Source organism: Pleurodeles waltl, chromosome 10 (assembly GCF_031143425.1).
Source record: "Pleurodeles waltl isolate 20211129_DDA chromosome 10, aPleWal1.hap1.20221129, whole genome shotgun sequence".
Lineage (NCBI taxonomy): Eukaryota > Metazoa > Chordata > Amphibia > Caudata > Salamandridae > Pleurodeles > Pleurodeles waltl.
In genome coordinates, this window is record NC_090449.1 from 65,822,327 (window position 1) to 65,844,365 (window position 22,039).

Genomic DNA, 22,039 nt, shown 5'->3' on the forward strand with positions numbered 1-22,039 from the left:
GATCTTCAAACTGGGGTGGTGGGCCCCCATATGGGGGGCATCAAGTGATCCCAAGGTGGGCACCAGGCTCAGGCCAAAAGAGCCATTATGCTAATAAAAGGGCTTTGTTTAAAAAAAAAAAAAAACGGAGCAGTAATGGGCTATCACTAACATCTTTTATCATTTACATCCAAGCTTGGGAGTACGTGTCAAAAGGGAAGGGACTCCAAATACTCTTCAAAACTCCCACCCTCTCTTCTAATAATCACACTCTGGATACTGTTACATGTTAATAAAGCCCGCCTGACCAGAAAAGTATGTTTGGCATCATGTATTTGATTGATTTTTAAAACAGTAAGAGAACTTAATTGTAATATTTAAATAAGGATATACATATTTGTACATTGTCAATTTATGAGAATAATTTTGAAACATTCAGAGGGGGCGTGGGTGGGTGGGTGGTGGCAGAATTTAAAAGTTTGAAGACCACTGATGCTGGTTTCCTGTTCGTTCACATTCTGAAAATATCTTTCATTTACCCGTGTGTTCAGAAAGACTTTTGTGACTTTTAATACAAGATTTTTCTTTCAAAGACTTATTGGAATCTTCGCCCTTGCATGCATCCTGTGTGCTGCAAGGGTTTGTAGGGTTATCGTTTTTCTCAACTACGATTATTTTTTCTTGAGTATCCAAGCATTATGTTAGAAGCTCTTGCAACCCAGGTCAGTGATGCTTCACTTGGCAAACCTCTCCTGGGTCTGTGGGCCTAATCTACTGGCAGATGAAGTTTCGGCTAAGTGCATGTACCAGATCTAGATTGAAATCAGAATCCATTTACAGTGTTAAGCGTTTTTTACAAGTCCTGCTTAGAACAGAGCAATTGAGAGAAATGTTGTGTTATCCACACCCTGCAACTTCAAGCTTTCTGAACAAGTTAAAAGGAAAGCCACTCACACTTGTGCTCTCTCTCTTGATCACACTCTCTCTCAATGACACTCTCTTTGCCACTCTTTCTCTTTATCTCTCAAACTCTCTCTCCGTCTCCTGCTGTGCTCTCTATCCTAGCCTCACAAATATTTTTTCCTCAAACTTGCTCTTTATCTCTCCCTACTTAATACTTTGGGCTTCCATTGTGTGTGTCTTGTTGTGTTCTGTGATATTTATTTTTAGGTTCCCGACTGAGCTGACTATTGATATTGCTAGCTCCAGGTCATATTTTGTTGCTTGTCCCCTCTGAGTGTTAATTTGACCCAACCAGTGAGGATCGTAACCAACATACCATTGTCAAGGTATCCTCGATGAGATTATATATGCATTATAAATTTGGCTTGCCCTAATGTGGTGATATGCAGGCTCAGCTTCGTTTTCTTATACGGTATTTTAGGCCATTTCACATTCCAGAACTTTCTGTCACCGAAATGTGAGGAAAACGTGTTTTTTTAGCCAAATTTTGAGGTTTGCAAAGGATTCTGGGTAACAGAACCTGGTCAGAGCCCCACAAGTCACCCCATCTTGGATTCCCCTAGGTCTCTAGTTTTAAAAAATGCACAGGTTTGGTAGGTTTCCCTAGGTGCCGGCTGAGCTAGAGGCCAAAATCTACAGGTAGGCACTTTGCAAAAAACACCTCTGTTTTCTTTCAAAAAATTTGATGGGTTCACGTTGCGTTTTGGGGCATTTCCTGGCGCGGGCGCTAGGCCTACCCACACAAGTGAGGTATCATTTTTATCGGGAGACTTGGGAGAACGCTGGGTGGAAGGAAATTTGTGGCTCCTCTCTGATTTCAGAACTTTCTGTCACCAAAATGTGAGGAAAATGTTTTTTTTATTTTTTTTAGCCAAGTTGAGGTTTGCAAAGGATTCTGAGTAACAGAACCTGGTCAGAGCCCCACAAGTCACCCCATCTTGGATTCCCCTAGGTCTCTAGTTTTCAAAAATGCACAGGTTTGGTAGGTTTCCCTAGGTGCCGGCTGAGCTAGAGGCCAAAATCTAAAGGTAGGCACTTTGCAAAAAACACCTCTGTTTTCTTTAAAAAAATGTGATGGGTCCACATTGCGTTTTGGGGCATTTCCTGTCGCGAGTGCTAGGCCTACCCACACAAGTGAGGTATCATTTATATCGGGAGACTTGGGGGAACATAGATTAGCAAAAAAAGTGTTATTGCTCCTTGTCTTTCTCTACATTTTTTCCTTCCAAATATAAGAGAGTGTGTAAAAAAGAAATCTATTTGAGAAATGCCCTGTAATTCACATGCTAGTATGGTCACCCCGGAATTCAGAGATGTGCAAATAACCACTGCTCCTCAACACCTTATCTTGGGCTCTTTTTGGAAATACAAAGGTTTTCTTGATAGCTATTTTTCACTCTTTATATTTCAGCAAATGAATTGCTGTATACCCAGTATAGAATGAAAACGCACTGCAGGGTGCAGCTCATTTATTGGCTCTGGGTACCTAGGGTTCTTGATGAACCTACAAGCCCTATATATCCCCGCAACCAGAAGAGTCCAGCAGACGTAATGGTATATTGCTTTAAAAAATCTGACATTGCAGGAAAAAGTTACGGAGTAAAACGTAGAGATAAATTGCAGATTTTTTCACCTCAATTTCAATATTTTGTTTTTTCAGTTGTTATTTTCTGTAGGAAACCCTTGTAGGATCTACACAAATTACCCCTTGCTGAATTCAGAATTTTGTCTACTTTTCAGAAATGTTGCGGTTTCTGGGATCCAGCATTGGTTTCATGCCCATTTCAGTCACTGAAAGCACAAAAAATCGTAAAAATGGGGTATGTCCCAGTAAAATGCCAAAATTGTGTTGAAAAATTGGGTTTTCTGATTCAAGTCTGCCTGTTCCTGAAAGCTAGGACGCTGGTGATTTTAGCACCGCAAACCCTTTGATGCCATTTTCAGGGGAAAAACCACAAGCCTTCTTCTGCAGCCCCTTTTTCCCATTTTTTTTTTTTTTTTAAACGAAATTTTCACTGTATTGTGGCTAATTTCTTGGCCTCCTTCTGGGGAACCCACAAAGTCTGGGTACCTCTAGAATCCCTAGGATGTTGGAAAAAAAAGGACTCAAATTTGGCGTGGGTAGCTTATGTGAACAAAAAGGTATGAGGGCCTAAGCGTGAACTGCCCCAAATAGCAAAAAAAAAGGCTTGGCACCTGAGGGGGAAAAGGCCTGGCAGCGAAGGGGTTAATAACTCTACTTGAGGATCTCCTTGCGCTTGTAATTGTGTTTCTGTTTTCCCCAACAAGTGAGCTACAGCCCTGATTGGGTGGTTCTTGAAGCATATGCTCCAGTTGGAGTGTGGTCTGGTTTGGATGACCATAGTGGATAGAACCATTCCCCAAGAACTTGGCCACTTTGGACGCCTTCTGTTCTTGCAGGGAAACAATGTGTGTTGCCTGATAAGTAAGTGGTGTGTTTTCGCCAAGATGATCTTGATTATTTTTTAGGTCGAGTGAGCAAGCGCTTTGACCTGTTCAAAGCATTGTGGGCTTTGAACCACGCCAACCTAACTCCCATAATTTTCAGTCATTCGTAGGTTTATCAAAGTCCTTTGTTCTCATTGGTAAGTGTTCTGTGTTTGTCCCTCCTTGAGGCAGTTTTGTTACCGCCTTGGCCATCGACCCTGTTACATGGATAATTGCACAACTGCTGATATGTTTGACTGTGAGCAAACTTCTTTTTTTGTCTCTCCTTCGCGCTCATGCTCATTGTGGCCGTGCACTTTGAATCGGCTCGCTTTTGTCAACTAATGTTTTTTTACTTTTCATTTTCAATTTATGTGGCAAAAAAAGTCCAGATAGGAATTTACAATGCCACTAGCTCTAACAGGAGAAAATGTGAGACCAATTGTATTTTTTTGTGCCCAGAACCAATAATTGGTGCAGACAAAGCTTCCTACTCAAGAGGGCAGTCAAGATGTTTTTCCTATTTCATCATCTGCCCTGTCTCTTCCGTCTTTCCACTTAATCTCCCTATCGGTACTTCTCACCCCCTCACTTTCCTCTTCCCTTCATTCACTCAACATTTGTCCTCTTCTCTCCGCTATTTTCTTTCTCTTGGAACCATACTCTTTCTTCTCAATCTAACCATGTTCCCTTGTTGCCAATTTTTTCTCTTCCCACACCCTACTTTACCTTTGTAAGTTCCTAAGTGTCACCTTTTGATTGCCGTTATCTTTCCTGAACGGATGAAGACTCCTCCTGTCCACATTTTATAAAATACGTTTTTAGCCATTGAGTCTTGCGTTTTATTGTTTCTACACTTCAACACATGCAGTGCACCAAGCAGTATATTGTCGTACCATTTTCTTTATGGAATCTGTGGCATCTTATTCATATTTGAAAAATGAATAATATATTCATATTTTTCAGCCTTGTTACTCATGCCATTTTATCCATGCTCTATATTTGTAATTTGTGAATGTTCAAAACTACTTAGTTGAATCACCTTAGATGTAGTTAACGTTTGTACAAATAATGGCTCCCCCTCAAACTTGTAGCAGGACCTTCCTTGATGTATATGACTACTTATGTCCCTGGGATGACTGGTTTTGCCCAGTATCTTTTTCCCAATATACCCTGCATGACAGAACTGCAATAATAATTTCAACCTTGATGTGAACTGTATTAGATATATTTTGATGGACTTTGCCAATAAACCAGTGATATAATTCAAGTGTTTCATTATTTGTTTTGTGAATTGGATGGTCGTGTTTATTGTACCAAGCACAGGTGGCTCATTCCCTCTAGAACTGAGTATCAGCACAACTTGTGGTAATGATCTCAACATAGAAGTACACATTACAACCCATATTAATTTGCCCAAGACAGGGCTATTCTTGGTGTTTTATTGGGAAGGTAAGGCTTTGTCTTTGCACTTCTTCCCTTTTGGGGTGTACTGCATTGTTTGGAGGCACTGCTAAGTGTTGTGTTATCGGCTGTAGTGGAACATGGAATAAGTGGTTGGGCCTCAGAAGTGTCCAGCGCTTGACTCAGGAAAAATCTAGTTGAGTGAAAGGAGGAAAGAAAGACGAACACCTACATAAGGGGTCTCGTTATCATTCGCTCCATCTCTTTTTAGGTCTGGTCTAAAGGGAGCTTTAGCTATACTGCCAGACTGTAGGGTGACAGGACACCCTATAGTCTGGTAGGCCAGCTAAAGCATATAGGGGTCTTTGAAGCCTTGCCCCCTCAGCTTTTTGAAGGTAATTTGAAGCATTTGCATCTGACTTGAGAGCAGCATCTAGTAATATCTTGATGTACTTTGACTTGTTGAAGCCTTCATGCAGTTGGATCTGACTTAAGAGGGACACTTAGAAACCCCATGAATACTTCAACTTTGTGAATGAGTTTTCAGGCTTTTACATCTGACTTGAGAGGAGGGTCTATTAACAACTTGAGATATTGTTGGTTTGTTAATGTCTTGCCCTCCTCAAGAAAAACTCGTAGTAAAAATAAGTTGATATATTTGTCTAAAAGTCAAATTGTTCTTATTGGATTGCTCAACTGATATTGACGGTTTGCGTCTTCATTCCACAACACACTATGTAGCACAATAGATCAGCAAAATTCAATTGTAGGCCAACTTTATTATAAGCAACTGTAATTTAGTAACACATGCACAGCACCAGTCAAACCCCAGTTGGCTAAGGATTAAGGCACTTGAATTAACCAGTGACTGCTAGTATCGTTGTTTATAAGTTTGTCATCAAATGTGTTCCATAGTAATAATGCCATTTATGAAAGTTATATTAACTCATCATCATAATCCAGCTTTGACTTATTCACTTATCCTACCAAATTCATTAGTACAGTCAAAGTGTACAGGTAAATTTGTATGTTGAAACCACACTCTCTCAGTTTTGTGAAAGATATTTGAAGCTATTGCATCTTGCATGAGAGACCTCTGGTAATGACTTGAGGTACGGCAACTTTGCTAAGGGCCCGGTCTTTTGGGTTTGTCAATGCTTGTTTCCTTTGTTGTGCTTCTCAGACCAGCCTCCCAAGAATCTTGTCCCCTTCACTTCTACATTGTCTCTGTTGTTACCACACTTGTAGCAGGGATGTGCAATACTACAATTCATGCTGTCACCAAGTCGATGTACACACTTTGGTGTCACACTGTGGATGGCCAGCTCAATGGTGCAGTTGCAGATATTAAGGCGGCTTTTCACCTCAAGACAATGTTTCTATGTAGTGCTACTAAGGGAAATGTTGAAATGGAGAAATAGCAAGCAGTATTGAGTTGGTTTGAAGAGTGGAAGGAAAGTGTAATTGGGGGTTAGTGGCCAGCGTGGGTGGCGGAGGCGTGGGTGGGTAGAATGAAGTAATCTAGAAACCTTGTGCTCCTCGTTGCAAATGTTCAGCAGTTCCACTTGCATCTGGATCATTAGAATGTTTGAGAGCTGTATATGGATAACCGGTATGTGGACTGTTATGGTGTTTGTGAACAGTAAGGAATACTTTCATATTTTCTTTTGGTATTAATGCCAAAACACATGCTGGCAGCAGAGTGAATTGAACAGTATGGCTAACGAAAGAGCTGCAACCGGGTAATTGTGTGTGTTGTCAAAACTGTATCGAGGCATACCATCAGCATTGGTTTGTTTAAGATCTGGCACAACAGGATGTTTGGTGCTACACAAGCCTAAACTATTGCAGTTGTCTACGTACTTGTAAATCATTATCAACTCTTTAAGGCAATTTTCAAAGAGGAGCTTAGGAACCATGTCCATATGCTTGTTCTGTGTACTACAGCATCTGCTGTAAATTAAATGGTAAAGGTTAGGTCATCTCTTGAAAGCTGTTGCTGATCTCCTTGTCTTGCTGCCCCTAAAATCTCTTCTGTTAATAGGAAGCATCATCACATTACAAAGCAGTCTTCCCCCACCTCACAACACTACAGCTGTAGCACCACAACAAACACGGTTATGTTATGCAGATTTGTAGAGCACACCATCACCCAGGAGGGTATCCTGGCGCTGAGCAGATGTGGGTCTAGGCAAAGTTGGAGCCTAGAGGGACTACTCAAAGTCAGATCTTCAGCATCTTGCGGAATTCTAGAAGTGAGGAGGTGGCTCTTATGTGTAGCAGCAGGCCCTTCCATGCAGTAGGAGAAATTTGGGAGAAGGCTTAACCAACAGATCTGGTTTTCCATATGCTTGCAATTTGGGTACGTGGGAGACCGATGAGTGGAGGTGTCTGGAAGGTTTGTGAAAGCAGATGGGATTGTTGAGATATGATGGGCTAGTGTTATGTAGTGCCTTGCAAGTGCGGGTGAAGAGTATGAACTGTGCTCATTTGTGAATGGGGAGCTAGTAGAGCTCCTTCAGGTGTGGTGTGGTGTGGTGTGAGTGTGATACGGGTGGTTAAGAATTATTCTGGCTGCCAAGTCTGACTGGTCTGCAGCCTTCTGGTGAGGTTTTTGTGACCTGAGCGTGCATGATAGTTTTTGTTGTGCTGAGTGGGAGCCATTTGAAAATCTTCCTCGGCATCTTCAAGGTATAGATACATGAGGGGGTGACTGCATTGACTTGGGTGGTCATGTCGAGTTTGCTGTAGATGATGAGCCTGAGGTTCTTGGCATAGGTGGTCGGGTGGGTGTCTGGAAGACTTTGGCTGGTAGTGATAGCAGGGAAATTGGTCTGTAGTTGGCAAGCGTTGAAGGGTCCTCGGAAAGTTTCTCCAGCAATGGGTGGACAGTTGCATGATCGCGGAAGAGGTGGTGGCTTTTAGGAAGGGTGTGAGCATGGTACTGATGGGTTGTAGTTATCTGGAATAGGTGTGGTTGGGGCAGCGGTCCAATGAACTAAAATTATGACACCAGAAATTTACTGTACATAAATTGCAGAACTGCAGCAGTGTTAACACTACAGCACTAACATTATACCGCTAAATGTTCAACAGAGCAACCTTTCACCTGCCACTGTACACAGTGAGAACGCTGAACTGTGCCACTGCAACACTAAATAATGAAAGCAGATCTAACTCTGCGTATTTCCTTTTGCCTAAAAGAGCTCTACCAGTGATTACACACACACTGAACCAACAGTTTCATAGAAACTCATCGACCCCAGCCCTAAAACTCAACTCCCTATTACCCTTCACTTTCAGACCTTGCTCCTTGCACACTGACTTAATAATCACCCTACCTTGCCCAGGACTTCACTCTCCCACTGTATCGCACCCAGAACTTGACTCATCCTTGGGCACCTATTTTCGCTTCATAAACTGACTTTCCCACTAAGCTTGAGACTGTCTTCCTGCTTATGACAGAATTCCTCCTCTACCATTTCCTACCTGTCTTTTTGAAAAAACTTTTTTCATATGGCAGGACCTCCCGTTCACCATATCCACTGATCAAGGACATTTCTTCTTAAGACCTCCCTCCATTGTTCACATCTCGCTTCCAACCTCCTAATAGACATGTCCCTCTCTTTCGTGGGCTGGTATCACCCCTGTGAACCAATAAACACATCTTCAAAACACACTCACTGCCTTCAAAAACCAACTTCTTTCCCCTTCCAATACCAGCCTGTAGGCCTTTATCTTTAAATATTTATCTTTAAATATGTATTGTTCAGGAGCATCCTTTGTTTCCTTTCATACTTAAATAGTAAACCTCTAAGCTTAGGTGTTATATATTACTGAATTTATCAGGTTAGAAAAATGACTCATTGTAATGGAGATTGATTATATGAAATATGTAAGTACCCAGAACATCAAGCCGCTGATCTTATACCCCGTTGCGCATCATATATGTGCCATCATTGATTACGGATGCAAATAGTCACCAGTAAGTAATGAAGTAGTTTGAGAAGGTTATGATATGTTTTGTTGGTTAAAGGCAGTAGTTTGCATATGCTCCCCAATTAAGCAATGTTGTAGGACCTCAGAAAGCCATTTTTTCTGATAGAAATAAACTAAACTTGTAGCTGTTGTTTCGGTGGAAGAAGACAGTCGTTTTCTCGAGGGTGTGGGTAAAAAAAACATTTGTGAAAAATGCTCATATACCAGTGGACACTTGTGAGAAAGTAGCCTCTTTCTAGCCTTGTTACCCCCACTTTTGGCCTGTTTGTGAGTGTATGTCAGGGTGTTTTCACTGTCTCACTGGGATCCTGCTAGCCAGGGCCCAGTGCTCATAGTGAAAACCCTATGTTTTCAGTATGTTTGTTATGTGTCACTGGGACCCTGCTAGTCAGGACCCCAGTGCTCATAAGTTTGTGGCCTATATGTATGTGTTCCCTGTGTGGTGCCTAACTGTCTCACTGAGGCTCTGCTAACCAGAACCATAGTGGTTATGCTCTCTCTGTACAAATTGTCACTAACAGGCTAGTGACCAATTTTACCAATTTACATTGGCTTACTGGAGCACCCTTATAATTCCCTAGTATATGGTACTGAGGTACCCAGGGTATTGGGGTTCCAGGAGATACTTATGGGCTGCAGCATTTCTTTTGCCACCCATAGGGAGCTCTGACAATTCTTACACAGGCCTGCCACTGCAGCCTGAGTGAAATAACGTCCACGTTATTTCAAAGCCATTTTACACTGCACTTAAGTAACTTATAAGTCACCTATATGTCTAACCTTTACCTGGTAAAGGTTGGGTGCTAAGTTACTTAGCGTTATGGCACCCTGGCACTAGCCTAGGTGCCCCCACATTGTTCAGGGCCAATTCCCCGGACTTTGAGAGTGCGGGGACACCATTACACGCATGCACTACATATAGGTCACTACCTATATGTAGCTTCACAATGGTAACTCCGAATATGGCCATGTAACATGTCTATGATCATGGAATTGCCCCCTCTGTGCCATTCTGGCATAGTTGGCACAATCCCATGATCCCACAGGTCTGTAGCTCAGACCTGGGTACTGCCAAACTGCCTTTCCCGGGGTTTCACTGCAGCTGCTGCTGCTGCCAACCCCTCAGACAGGCTTCTGCCCTCCTGGGGTCCAGCCAGGCCTGGCCCAGGATGGCAGAACAAAGGACTTCCTCTGAGAGAGGGTGTTACACCCTCTCCCTTTGGAAAATGGTGTGAAGGCAGGGGAGGAGTAGCCTCCCCCAGCCTCTGGAAATGCTTTCATGGGCACACATGGTGCCCATTTCTGCATAAGCCAGTCTACACCGGTTCAGGGACCCCCTTAGCCCTGCTCTGGCGCGAAACTGGGCAAAGAAAAGGGGAGTGACCACTCCCCTGACCTGTACCTCCCCTGGGAGGTGCCCAGAGCTCCTCCAGTGTGCTCCAGACCTCTGCCATCTTCGAAACAGAGGTGCGGCTGGCACACTGGACTGCTCTGATTGGCCAGTGCCAGCAGGTGACGTCAGAGACTCCTTCTGATAGGCTCCTTCAGGTGTTGCTAGCCTATCTTCTCTCCTAAGTAGCCAAACCCTCTTTTCTGGCTCTTTAAGGTCTCTGTCTTTGGGGATTCTTTAGATAACGAATGCAAGAGCTCATCCGAGTTCCTCTGCATCTCTCTTCACCTTCTGCCAAGGAATCGACTGCTGACCGCGCTGGAAGCCTGCAAAACTGCAACAAAGTAGCGAAGACGACTACTGCAACTCTGTAACGCTGATCCTGCCACCTTCTCGACTGTTTTCCTGGTGGTGCATGCTGTGGGGGTAGTCTGCCTCCTCTCTGCACTAGAAGCTCCGAAGAAATCTCCCGTGGGTCGACGGAATCGTCCCCTGCAACCGCAGGCACCAAAGAACTGCATCACCGGTACCCTGGGTCTCCTCTCAGCACGACGAGCGAGGTCCCTTGAATCCAGCAACTCTGTCCAAGTGACTCCCACAGTCCAGTGACTCTTCAGTCCAAGTTTGGTGGAGGTAAGTCCTTGCCTCCCCACGCCAGACTGCATTGCTGGGAACCGCGACTTTTGCAGCTACTCTGGCCTCCGTGCACTTCCGGCGGAAATCCTTTGTGCACAGTCCAGCCTGGGTCCACGGCACTCTAACCTGCATTGCACGACCTCCTAAGTTGTTCCCCGGCAACGTGGGACTCCTTTGTGCGACTTCGGGTGAGCACCGTTTCACGCATCCTCGTAGTGCCTGTTTCTGGCACTTCTGCAGTTGCTGCCTGCTGCTGAGAGGGCTCCTTGTCTTGCTCGACGTCCCCTCTGTCCCCAGACGCAATTGGCGACATCCTGGTCCCTCCTGGGCCACAGCAGCATCCAAAAACACTAACCGCACGATTTGCAGCTAGCAAGGCTTGTTGGCGGTCTTTCGGCGGGAAAACACTTCTGCACGACTCTCCACGGCGTGAGGGATCCGTCCTCCAAAGGGGAAGTCTCTAGCCCTTGTCGTTCCTGCAGAAACCTCAGCTTCTACTGTCCAGTAGCAGCTTCTTTGCACCCACAGCTGGCATTTCCTGGGCATCTGCCCATCTCCGACTTGCTTGTGACTTTTGGACTTGGTCCCCTTGTTCCACAGGTACCCTCGACTGGAAATCCATCATTGTTGCATTGCTGGTTTGTGTCTTGCCTGCAGAATTCCCCTATCACGACTTCTATGTCCTTTGGGGAACTTTAGTGCACTTTGCACTCACTTTTCAGGGTCTTGGGGTGGGCTATTTTTCTAACCCTTACTATTTTCTAATAGTCCCAGCGACCCTCTACAAGTTCACATAGGTTTGGGGTCCATTCGTGGTTCGCATTCCACTTTTGGAGTATATGGTTTGTGTTGCCCCTATCCCTATGTGTCCCTATTGCATCCTATTGTAACTATACATTGTTTGCACTGTTTTCTAATACTATTACTGCATATTTTGGTATTGTGTACATATATCTTGTGTATATTTGCTATCCTCATACTGAGGGTACTCACTGAGATACTTTTGGCATATTGTCATAAAAATAAAGTACCTTTATTTTTAGTATATCTGTGTATTGTGTTTTCTTATGATATTGTGCATATGACACTAGTGGTACTGTAGGAGCTTCACTCGTCTCCTAGTTCAGCCTGAGCTGCTCTGCTAAGCTACCATTATCTATCAGCCTATGCTGCTAGACACCCTATACACTAATAAGGGATAACTGGGCCTGGTGCAAGGTGTAAGTACCCCTAGGTACTCACTACAAGCCAGTCCAGCCTCCTACAACACTAATCAGTGGTAGTTATAAGGAGGCTTGGAAACTACTATTTTCAACTTGAATAGTAATCTGCCAGACTGTAGATGAATGTAAGGAAGACCCGAGCCGGATTAATGCTATTTAGTTCTAGCAAGGAGTGTTCTAACTTTAATGAAAGAAAATTGTAAAGTAGTGTTTCTTTTGTTATCTTACAGCAACACAGAAAAGTGTTAGATAAAGGCAAACCGGATGATGTGATGCCAGCCATTAAAGGTGCACCGGTGAGTAAATTTTGTCTTCAAGAAGTCTGTGCAAAGTAGCTAGTGACAGATTAATCACAAGGCTTTCAAACTTGCAATGTGAATGCCTCTCCTGGATTGTTTTATTACCTTAATAGAGTTTTTGAGCGATTAAAGTTTCTTGCACATTTCAGTGCCTAACTCTCCATATCTTTTCACTCCTCTTGCTTCCTTGTAAATCACAGTATTTACCCCCGTTATTTGCTTGTAACTTCATCTCCAACCTGCCTTCCTGCTTCTGTTTTATTTCTCTTTAGCGATAAATGGCATGTTGGCCTGTTTTACGTGATATAGTTAGGTCATTACACCGAAGTGAATAATACATATGGGGTAAGAGGTGCCAGAAGACCACGGTGCTTCCTACTATCACACACTTCTGCTGTGTCCAGGGCAGTTTCAGGAGCCACATGACAGCACTCCGGTACTGTTACTAACAGATCTGATGTAAAAAGAAATTACCCAAATTACCGGTTACAAGGATTAGAGCAGAAATGCCCATGTTTTAAAACCTCACTATATTTTGCTCATGTAAAGATTCTCCTGCATGGAATAAGCAATGTGTTTTTCTATCTGAAAATATTTATACCACTAGCTGTCAAACGTAGAAATTAAAATACGCTTACTTTGTCACCTTGTCTGGAGCCCCAGTCTCTTCTTTTAGTCATCTCCTTTGACTGATGTGTTTTGAGGTGGGGGAAAACCGGTTTCACCCGAGCCCGGTGAGTGTGGCAAGTCATTACCTCTTGCTGAAGACTGCATAATATACATGCAAAATAGGTGACAAGAAAACCAACTCCCCATGGCCCTGTGCATTCATTGGCTGGTTCCTTTCATAGCAGTCAATCATGGAATGGGGTGATATTGGATCTTCCCTCCTTGGCATAGAGTATTTTGTTTCTAGTAGATTGAGAATGCACAGTTCAGCATCTGCAGACTCGCCAAACCTACTTGGTTATGGAGTATTTTTAATGTAACAGCAAAAACGTTGCACCATTTTATGTGAGGAGGGAAGCAAGCCCATAGTTATTTTCTCTTGTCCTTTTCCTGATTCCACTATGCTAAGATTAAACTACTTACTTTTTCCTTATACTCTCTCCTTTCTCTTCAAAGGGACTCTTTTGCCCTGTGGTTTTGGCCAAATGTCAGTGGTTGGGTTTGCATCTTTCTGCTCTGTAATCACTCAATGTGTTTTTGTTTAGGAACGTTTGCCCACAGTACCCTTATCCGGCATGTACAACAAGTCAGGTGGCAAAGTCCGGCTCACATTTAAATTGGAACAAGATCAGCTTTGGATCGGGACAAAAGGTGAATGAATAAGGCATGGCAGCAGTTGGTAAATGTGACTCTAAAATATATGTATCTTTCTGATCGTGGGGTGTGGGGAAGGAAATGGCTGTCTGGGTATGTAACGTTATGGATGGTGTAACAAACCGGCAGACTATCAGCAACTTGGAGATCCATACACAGATCTGATCATTTCCATTACTATTACCTAAGTGATGCTTCAGGCATTGCCCCTAAATGTTATTCATTTTGGACCTCAACCAATTGACTAAGCCGTATTTATTATCCAAAACACTAAATATTCCAAGTCTTGTACCTTTGTCCATTCATATAACAGGCATTCCTGTACAGCTCTGTTTGTAGCCTGCGTCACAGCCAAAAAGCCTGAGATAACTTTAAATATTCTTATTTTGGATATTCTGACATCTCGAACAGCATAGTTGCTTCTTGAAATGAAGGTCTTTTCTTTAGAGAACCATGGCGTAGTCGTTTGTTTGCTCATATTAATGCACCAAATTAATGGAATATGCCCTTACATTTGTGGGACCAGGAGTCTGTTTTTGGGCCTGGTACTAAAAATATATAGCACAATAGAAAACCTATCTCATTGCCAATATTTTGAATTTCTGCAGTGTGTACAAAGCAAATTTAACACACTTAACATTCTTGGATGTAATTATAATTATATTTTTGTAATGTTTCCCTGGACCATATTTCTACATTTTTCCTTCTGATAAAAGCTAGTGTAAGTTACATATATAAACTTGCCATCATGGTGAATTACCAACTCTTGATTATTAGTTTGGATGCCAGAAGGCTTTTGATGGAGTGTGGGGAGCCTTCCTTGTGGATGTGACCGGTAGGATGGTATTAAACCCCATTCATATAGGGGACTTTGAGCTCGCTACCAGACTCGAAATGCTCAAGTTTTTTTTCAGTGACACATTGCTTCGCCTATTTTAATATCCCAGTAGTGCAAACAAGGGAGCATCCCTTTTCACAATTTATTTCCTTTGTTTATGGATCCTCATAGTTGGATAATACGTACTGCAAAAAAAAACAGGCGTCAATTCGAAATTGGTCAAAACACTGGTATTGGCAAACTCTGATAATCTAATACTCATCTGAAAGTATATTAAACAGAACAGATATGCCATAAATAATAGTCAATGATGGGGTGTTTTTCTGAGGTTTTGGGATTTCAAATTACCCCGGGTTAGACCCAAGAAATGCACTACAGCAGTGTGTATCACCACTCTTTATCATCACATTATTATTAGTTTGGCATATTGGCCTCCTCATCAGAATTGTCAACTTTGGTACGTACAAAGACTTCTTAATAATTTAACTAAAGATTTGGCAAGGAGTATCGTCTGGAAAAACTTATGGCTGCGCTGCACCTATATTGTGTGGTTTTTTGCTTGGGCTTTGACTTAATTCATGTGCAGTGTTGGACTGTGTTTCAGAATGGACATCTCTGCCTTCGATAAAGCAATGCTGGCATCTATATAGAGGAGAATTCTTATTTCAGTTTGCCCTGCTTAAATATTTGTTCAAAAAAAGTATTTTAAGTCATTAGTACGATATTTTCGAACCTGGTACAAAATCAGCAATAAATTCAAGCCCAAGTGGGGATATTTTACACTTCCATGGAGTACGCATTTATAGGATGTACGACTTGTGGTCTGCGACTTAAGACCGCTTAAGAGAAGGTTTTGAGTGCAGTCAAAAATTACTTCATTCGGCAATAATGCCATAAAAGTACACAAGAACTTATCTCAAAGTACAGAGTGCATTTAACAGTTATAAACAACAAGTAAAAATTAACACTGAGAATCTAAAATTAAACTTATCAATAGTTCATAATCAAAACATTCATAGATCAAATAAAACAGCAATGTTATTCTTCGACATATTCTGTAAGTTGCCAAGGTAAGGAATAAAAACTATCACCAGGCCACCGTCTGTTATAAATAAGAAATAAATATATTTTCTTGTATTTCGAGAACATCTAATAAGACCAGTTACTGTACAGCAGATGTTTTCGTGGTCTGCACTAAATATCCTTGGAACGAATTTAACAGCAAAAAAAATGTTTATTTAGGCCATAAACTTTTTAAACATTTAATAAAACACCTAAGCACATAAAAATCCACTGTACACAGTTCAACGCTAGATAATAAATATAATAAAACAAATGCTAACTATATAAATACACCCTACTATGTAATGCAATTGTTCTTCCTCAACCTGGTAACTAACCCACATTATTATCTCTCAACATTGTGTCCACAGTAATTAAAAAGCGACCCAGCGCAAAGGTTTTAAGTGACATGATTATATTGTGGAACATAAACCCAACAATGAGATCACCAGGCTTTATGGCTTTACTACAGCACATTTTATAATTCCTCATGCTCTTAAGGTAACTGTTAACGCCAATACAAGTTATAATGTATCTCCCAAAGCAGAATAATTTGACCATGATAATTGCTTTAAATAAAGAGATTTCAAAGTTACAACTTGATATTTTGGGATATTGGCAATATATCAGAAGTTGGAGTAGTCATATGTGAAAAATGATTCTCAGACCTTTAGTGGGCAAATTTCTTAAACTCTGGTAACAAACAATTATGCATGATACTCTGATTCCTGGTAGGCTGTTAAGGTCTTGTTACTACATCTGATGTATAGTGCCGTCAGAAAGTCGATCATCTAGCTTTGGGTCAGTCTTAAAAAGCAGTTGTGCGACTGGACTTGTATGTTCTCATTGTGTCCTCCTCTCCTATTGTTATGGGAAAAAGTCTTAAAGAAAATCTGACGTTAAAGGGTTCAACCTGCCTAGTATAACAATGGTATTCACATTTGATATATAAAATCAAATGTATGATACGAGTGTGGTGGGATTACATTTATTTAATTGAGGTCCCAGTGACAGTTGCTGGACATCTTGCAATACGTCATTAGTGTTTGGAGGACATCCTCCTGCTACAACAAAAAGGGTGAGAAAACTCTAACGAGTGCACAAAAGGATTGATGTATAGACCAAAACGGCAGACAAGAAAATATAAAATGATGATGGCTCATGAGGATGATTATGAAACCACAGATGACCCTGTGTGACACGTCGAGGGTGGAAATTTAACCTGTACGGTTAAACATTCATCGCTTAGATATTTTAATATGTTGGCTATCTATTTGTGAAAGCTTGTGTATTTTATAGTCCTCTGATTTAAGTATATGTGGAAGCACAAATTGCAACATGCTTGGTTTTCTGCTCCTTGACAGACGTTGCAGGTGTTTGCTCAATAGAAATCAGAGAATGTGGTGCCCTACCCAAAACTGCAGGCCTCCTACCAACAATCCATCTTTAGTTTTGATGTTTTTCCAGCGCCCTATTTTAGGAGGAGGATGATATGAGCGGTTGTGGTATCAGATATTGTGAGGATAAGGCGTGTTTCACAGTGGAAGGGTTAACTGTGCATGAGTGAATAGCTAATCTTTGTTGTGATCCAACCATGATTTATAGCAAAGCTTCTAGTGGTGTCAATCTGAGCCTGTTTTCCATACAGTCAAAACCTATTAACCATAAATCCATGATATCTTGGGGGTGGGGGGGGAGGGGAGCACGCATCTCACTGTCTTAATTCCAAGGTGTAATCTTGACCAGTTAATGTGGTTAACCAATTAATGGCTATTATTGGGGATACTCGGCGGCCTAATGGCTGGGTTAGAGGTGTTTTAGGCTCGCTGGCTTTTGCTGAATAGCTTGTTTCTTCCCTTACTTGATCTTGTTTTGTCCCATCTTGGATGGGCTGACATGAAGGGCAGGGTCCTGTACGTATTGTCCAGTTATTACCATCTGCTGCTGCTCTTGGAATTCTGTGTGGAAGTTCAGCTTTTGTAGTGTGTACCTTGCTGTGCCCCTGTATGTGTGTTTTGTACGGATTCAGCCATCTTTATTTGTTTCATACAGAAAGAACAGAGAAAATACCCATGGGGTCTATTAAAAATGTGATCACAGAAGTAATCGAAGGACATGAAGATTATTATATGATGGTAAGTGAATCGTTATTAAACAGGAGCTTGCATGAGAGGATCGCGCACAGCCAGTGTAGGTACCCATTATATAGGAAGACAGTGGCCCTGACAGGCCAGTATCTCACCATTGATCTGTCTGTGGTGAGAAACAGTATCTCACACATTCCTGCCAAAGTTTTCTTGATCTACAGCATGCCACCAACATACAGCATTGGTAAGATAAGGTAAGCAAAAAATCTGCAAAAAAAAAATCACCTGACTTTACCTATTGTATTGTATTGTAGCATGTGTATAGCACTTTCCTACCCTTGATGAGGCCTCACAGCTCATTCTGGATGGTCGAGTAAGTAGCTACTCAGTTTGTTATTCATAGTTGAAAGAGTGTTGGTTACGTTTTTGCCTAAGAAAAGTATGTTTTGTGTCTCACTTCTTCAGAGGTGTCCTTCAATCGTCTTGTGGCAGGTATTTAGTGGCATCTTATACTTGGAAGTGAGATGCACAACAACGTGAGCAGTATTATCACTTTTTGTATAGTCCTACTAATACGCTATGTAACTTGATCCAGGTTTCTGGAACAGACACTTTTATTATTGCTTCTCCGACTTTAAGGTGATTATCCTGTTCAAGCCTATTAAGCACCTAGCACACATCTGCATGGCTGACTTAATGTTGAAATTGCTAGGTGAAAAAAATAATAGGAAAATCATTCTCCCAGAGATGTGTCTTCACACTTTCAGGGTAAATTTAATTAGTCCTAACTCTGCCTAGACCTTCCCTGAGGAACTGGGCAACTTTGAGCTAATAAATGTCTAATAACTATTTTCAGTTCAAGTAACATTTATTTGAAACTTTATACATTGCCACTAGGTCCAGTGTGGCCCATTTTATTCAGATGTTTACTTATATTATGGTGGTTTACCATGAAAATGAGTAATCATGTTGGTTGGAGAAAAAACAGTGGAATTTGTGTTTCTTCATATCGAGGTACGAGAGTAGTAGATGGAGGTGCAGAAGCAAAGACATTATGGGGGTCATTCTAACCCTGACGGGGGCACTGCCAACAGGCTGGCGGTGCCCCGCTGGGCATTCTGACCGCGGCGGTTTGACCGCGGTCAGAAGTGGAAAACCGGCGGTCTCCCGCCGGTTTTCCGCTGCCCATTTGAATCGCTGCGCCGCCATGGGGATTCTGACAGCCCATACCGCCATCCTGTTCCTGGCGGTTCGCCCGCCAGGAACAGGATGGCGGTATGGGTTGTCGTGGGGCCCCTGGGGTAAGAGGGCCACACAAAGAATTTCACTGTCTGCATTGCAGACAGTGAAATTCGCGACGGGTGCCACTGCACCCGTCGCACCTTCCCACTCCGCCGGCTCCATTTGGAGCCGGCGTCCTCGTGGGAAGGTAGTTTTGCACTAGGCTGGCGGGCGGCCTTTTGGCGGTCACCCGCCAGCCCAGTGCAAAACCCAGAATACCCTCAGCGGTCTTCCGACCGCGGAGCGGTATTTTGGAGGGGGAAGTCTGGCGGGCGGCCTCTGCCGCCCGCCAGACTTAAAATCACCCCCTATGTGTATCACTGTGGGAAGGCCAGTATAATACAATAATTCGAGGTCTGGACAGGACTATTACTATGATAGTGATATGCTTTAAAGAGTATATGCATAAGTCAGCTGGCAGGGATGTTGAATGGACGGGCAGTCTGTTGATCTTATAGTGATAGATGGCTTGGTAGGTCATTTAGGAAGGTTTTTAGCATGCTGCGGTGATACTTCAAGCAGTGCACAGGTCTCGGATTGGAGGATCACCCTAAAGGTACATATCCCAGGAATACTGGTAGCTAGGTACATGGGCTACCAGTGTCTCAAATCACGGTTTTCAAGGTGCATGGAGCACGATGTGGCAACAGTCTAGGGTATATGGTACTCAGTTTGCTGGGGAGAAATATCGATATTGTTCTGTCGGGACACAGGTTACAAGGTACTGGAGTGGTATACAAGTAAGCAGATAATGGGCATCATTTGTTGCCCATGGGAAAAAATACTTGTGGTATGGTTTGTGCAATTTTTTTACAATTGTTGCCAAGACCAGCATGCTCTCTTTCAGTCATGCTAGGTGCTTCCTCAATTCGGGCTCTTAATAAAAAGCTAAAAGAAAGTGAGTTTGGCTAGGTTACCCCGCCTCCCTCTGTCCTTCAGAATTCTGTGTGAAGGCCAAGATAATCTGGTGAGCCAACTGCTCCCAACCTGTGATCCTCTTGGAATGACCTGCTGCCTCGCAGCCTGAAGGCTATTTAGGGCGTTCAGGGCTCCAAAAATCTACTCAACCACTCACTATGGCGAGTTTTATGAGGTCGAGCTATTTTTAGATCCTACTCACCCCCTTCTGGCGAGTGAACAAAGAACAGGTGTTCTGATCAGTCAGAAACTGAATTAGCAATTAAGATGCATTTAAATCTTATTCTTGTCACATTTGCTCGCTGTTCAGAGACAGAGGTCAAAGTCAGGTTGTCTTCTTGCAATGCCGATACTTTTCCATGTGACTGCAGAGTTCCAGTATTGTGTAGGGTGAACTGTCTGGCCTATGTAAAATGAAAGGCTGTTGGTATCTGATTTTTCATAACGCACAACATTTATATAACTAAGTCAACTTTACAAACATTTCAAAATATATTTTAGTAGCTGTGAAAGACCATTTTTTTGTACTTCTGTGTGACAAAAAAAATATTTTAATAGGATGGGGAAAAAAATCAGAATACTTTACTTGGTGATGTGCAAAAAATAAATGCTTTCTGAAACCCAGTTTTCACAGATTGTTAATACACTATATAGTTTTATCAGTAAAGCTGCAAGTTAGTGGGAAGGTTTTTGGACATTCCTTAGAAATGTACTGTCTGTAAACGACAGTGTGCTACCACATCATGCTTTAGTAATATATTTATTCAAAGTGAGGCCCTCATTACGAGGTGACGGTCTCACCGCCGCGGTCCTGGTGGTGAAAACTGCAGTTTTAGGAGGAAAGCATTGTGGCCGATGTGAAACAGCCACACCGACGCCAGTGCGGGCTGATCGCCATGGCCCCCTCTGGGCTGGTGGCATGCCTCACCCCACCGGCCGTATTACAAGAGTGCAAACCGTCAGTTTTTTCGGGGCAAATGGTCACCCCCTCACGGTCATTCCACCTACCTGTCTGGGCCACACAGCAGCCTACGTCAATGATGTTGGCGGTGACTGCCGCCACATACCTGAACGTCACCGCCGGCGATTGTCGTCATGGGCCCTGGTTCCCCATTGACAGCAACGTTTCTCATTGGATGGTGAACGGGAGTGCAAACCACCAGTGGTTCACCACTGTGCACAAAATTGGTTTGTAATATGGCGGGTGGAATCGTGGCATAATGGCGGTGCTCATGGTGGGACTGCCTCTCCCGCCCTCAATCGGCCTGGTGGTGTAGAATTTCGGGCTGAATTACGGCGGTTTCCACTTAGTGGCTTGTAGTACGGAAGTCACTGTACCGCCACCACTGGTGGTCTGCTGGCGGGTTCCCGAATGGCAGTCTTGGCCAAAAACAGCCAAACTCATAATGAGGGCCTGCGTGTTTAAACATAAACTGAGAAACACTCCTGCCCTGATGGCAAAGCTACTAGTAAATTAAGAGGCAAGTCATGTGTGGATCATGTGTACACTATACGTGGGTTAGATTTATTGTGCATGTAGCAAACGTTTAGTGTAATCAAACAAAAGAGGATTTTTTTACAGCAGAAATGCTAAACTCACATATTTGAAGGTGCACTCCTATGTGAGGAGGAAGAAAAAGGTGATTGTAAAATGCAATATTTGCCTAGAATCACACAATTTGAGACCCGTTTCCGGGTCAAGTACATTGTAGTTGGGTCGAGTAGGTTATTCAAGCTACTCGACCTGCAAGTCTAGTAACATTTTTATTATTTTTCAAGGCATGGCCTTTGAATGGGGGGCAGACTTTTAATTGTGAATCGTTTAAGCTCTTTTCTAGATCGTAATGACTAATAAGTGGAGTGAACCCCATTCTATGATAACGGTTGACATTTTAATCAATCTGGCCCTTGCCAGAAGGCTATAAAAAAAAAAAAAAAAGGAGTACTTGGCTATTGAAGTGCGTACTTGCCAGTACCTCAATCTTTCAGATTTCAATGAAGGAAGTTTGGGGGGGAGGGGGGGGAGGGTGTTGTCTGACGTGGGCAAAACCACTCCGCACCAATGATCTTCCTGCAATGTCAAAGGAATTCTCAGCATTGAATGTTGATGCTGGATCTCTGAAGATATACAATGTTGAATAAGGGGCAGTTAATACATTCTTACCCAAAAACCGCTAACGAAAACTAAC

General features: G+C 42.7%; 1 protein-coding gene across 2 annotated transcripts in view; it reads left to right on the forward strand.

Moving 5' to 3' along the window:
- The window catches only part of UBFD1 (ubiquitin family domain containing 1), a 60,357-nt gene that overhangs the window by 12,549 nt on the left and 25,769 nt on the right, over nt 1–22,039 (forward strand). Inside the window, exons 4-7 of one of the 2 annotated variants that reach the window (XM_069209675.1) lie at nt 12,273–12,338; nt 13,556–13,661; nt 17,617–17,699; nt 17,966–18,024. In XM_069209675.1, the coding sequence (XP_069065776.1) occupies nt 12,273–12,338; nt 13,556–13,661; nt 17,617–17,699; nt 17,966–18,024 (314 nt within the window). The remainder of the gene's footprint in view (nt 1–12,272; nt 12,339–13,555; nt 13,662–17,616; nt 17,700–17,965; nt 18,025–22,039) is intronic. The other variant, XM_069209677.1, reaches the window with a different exon arrangement.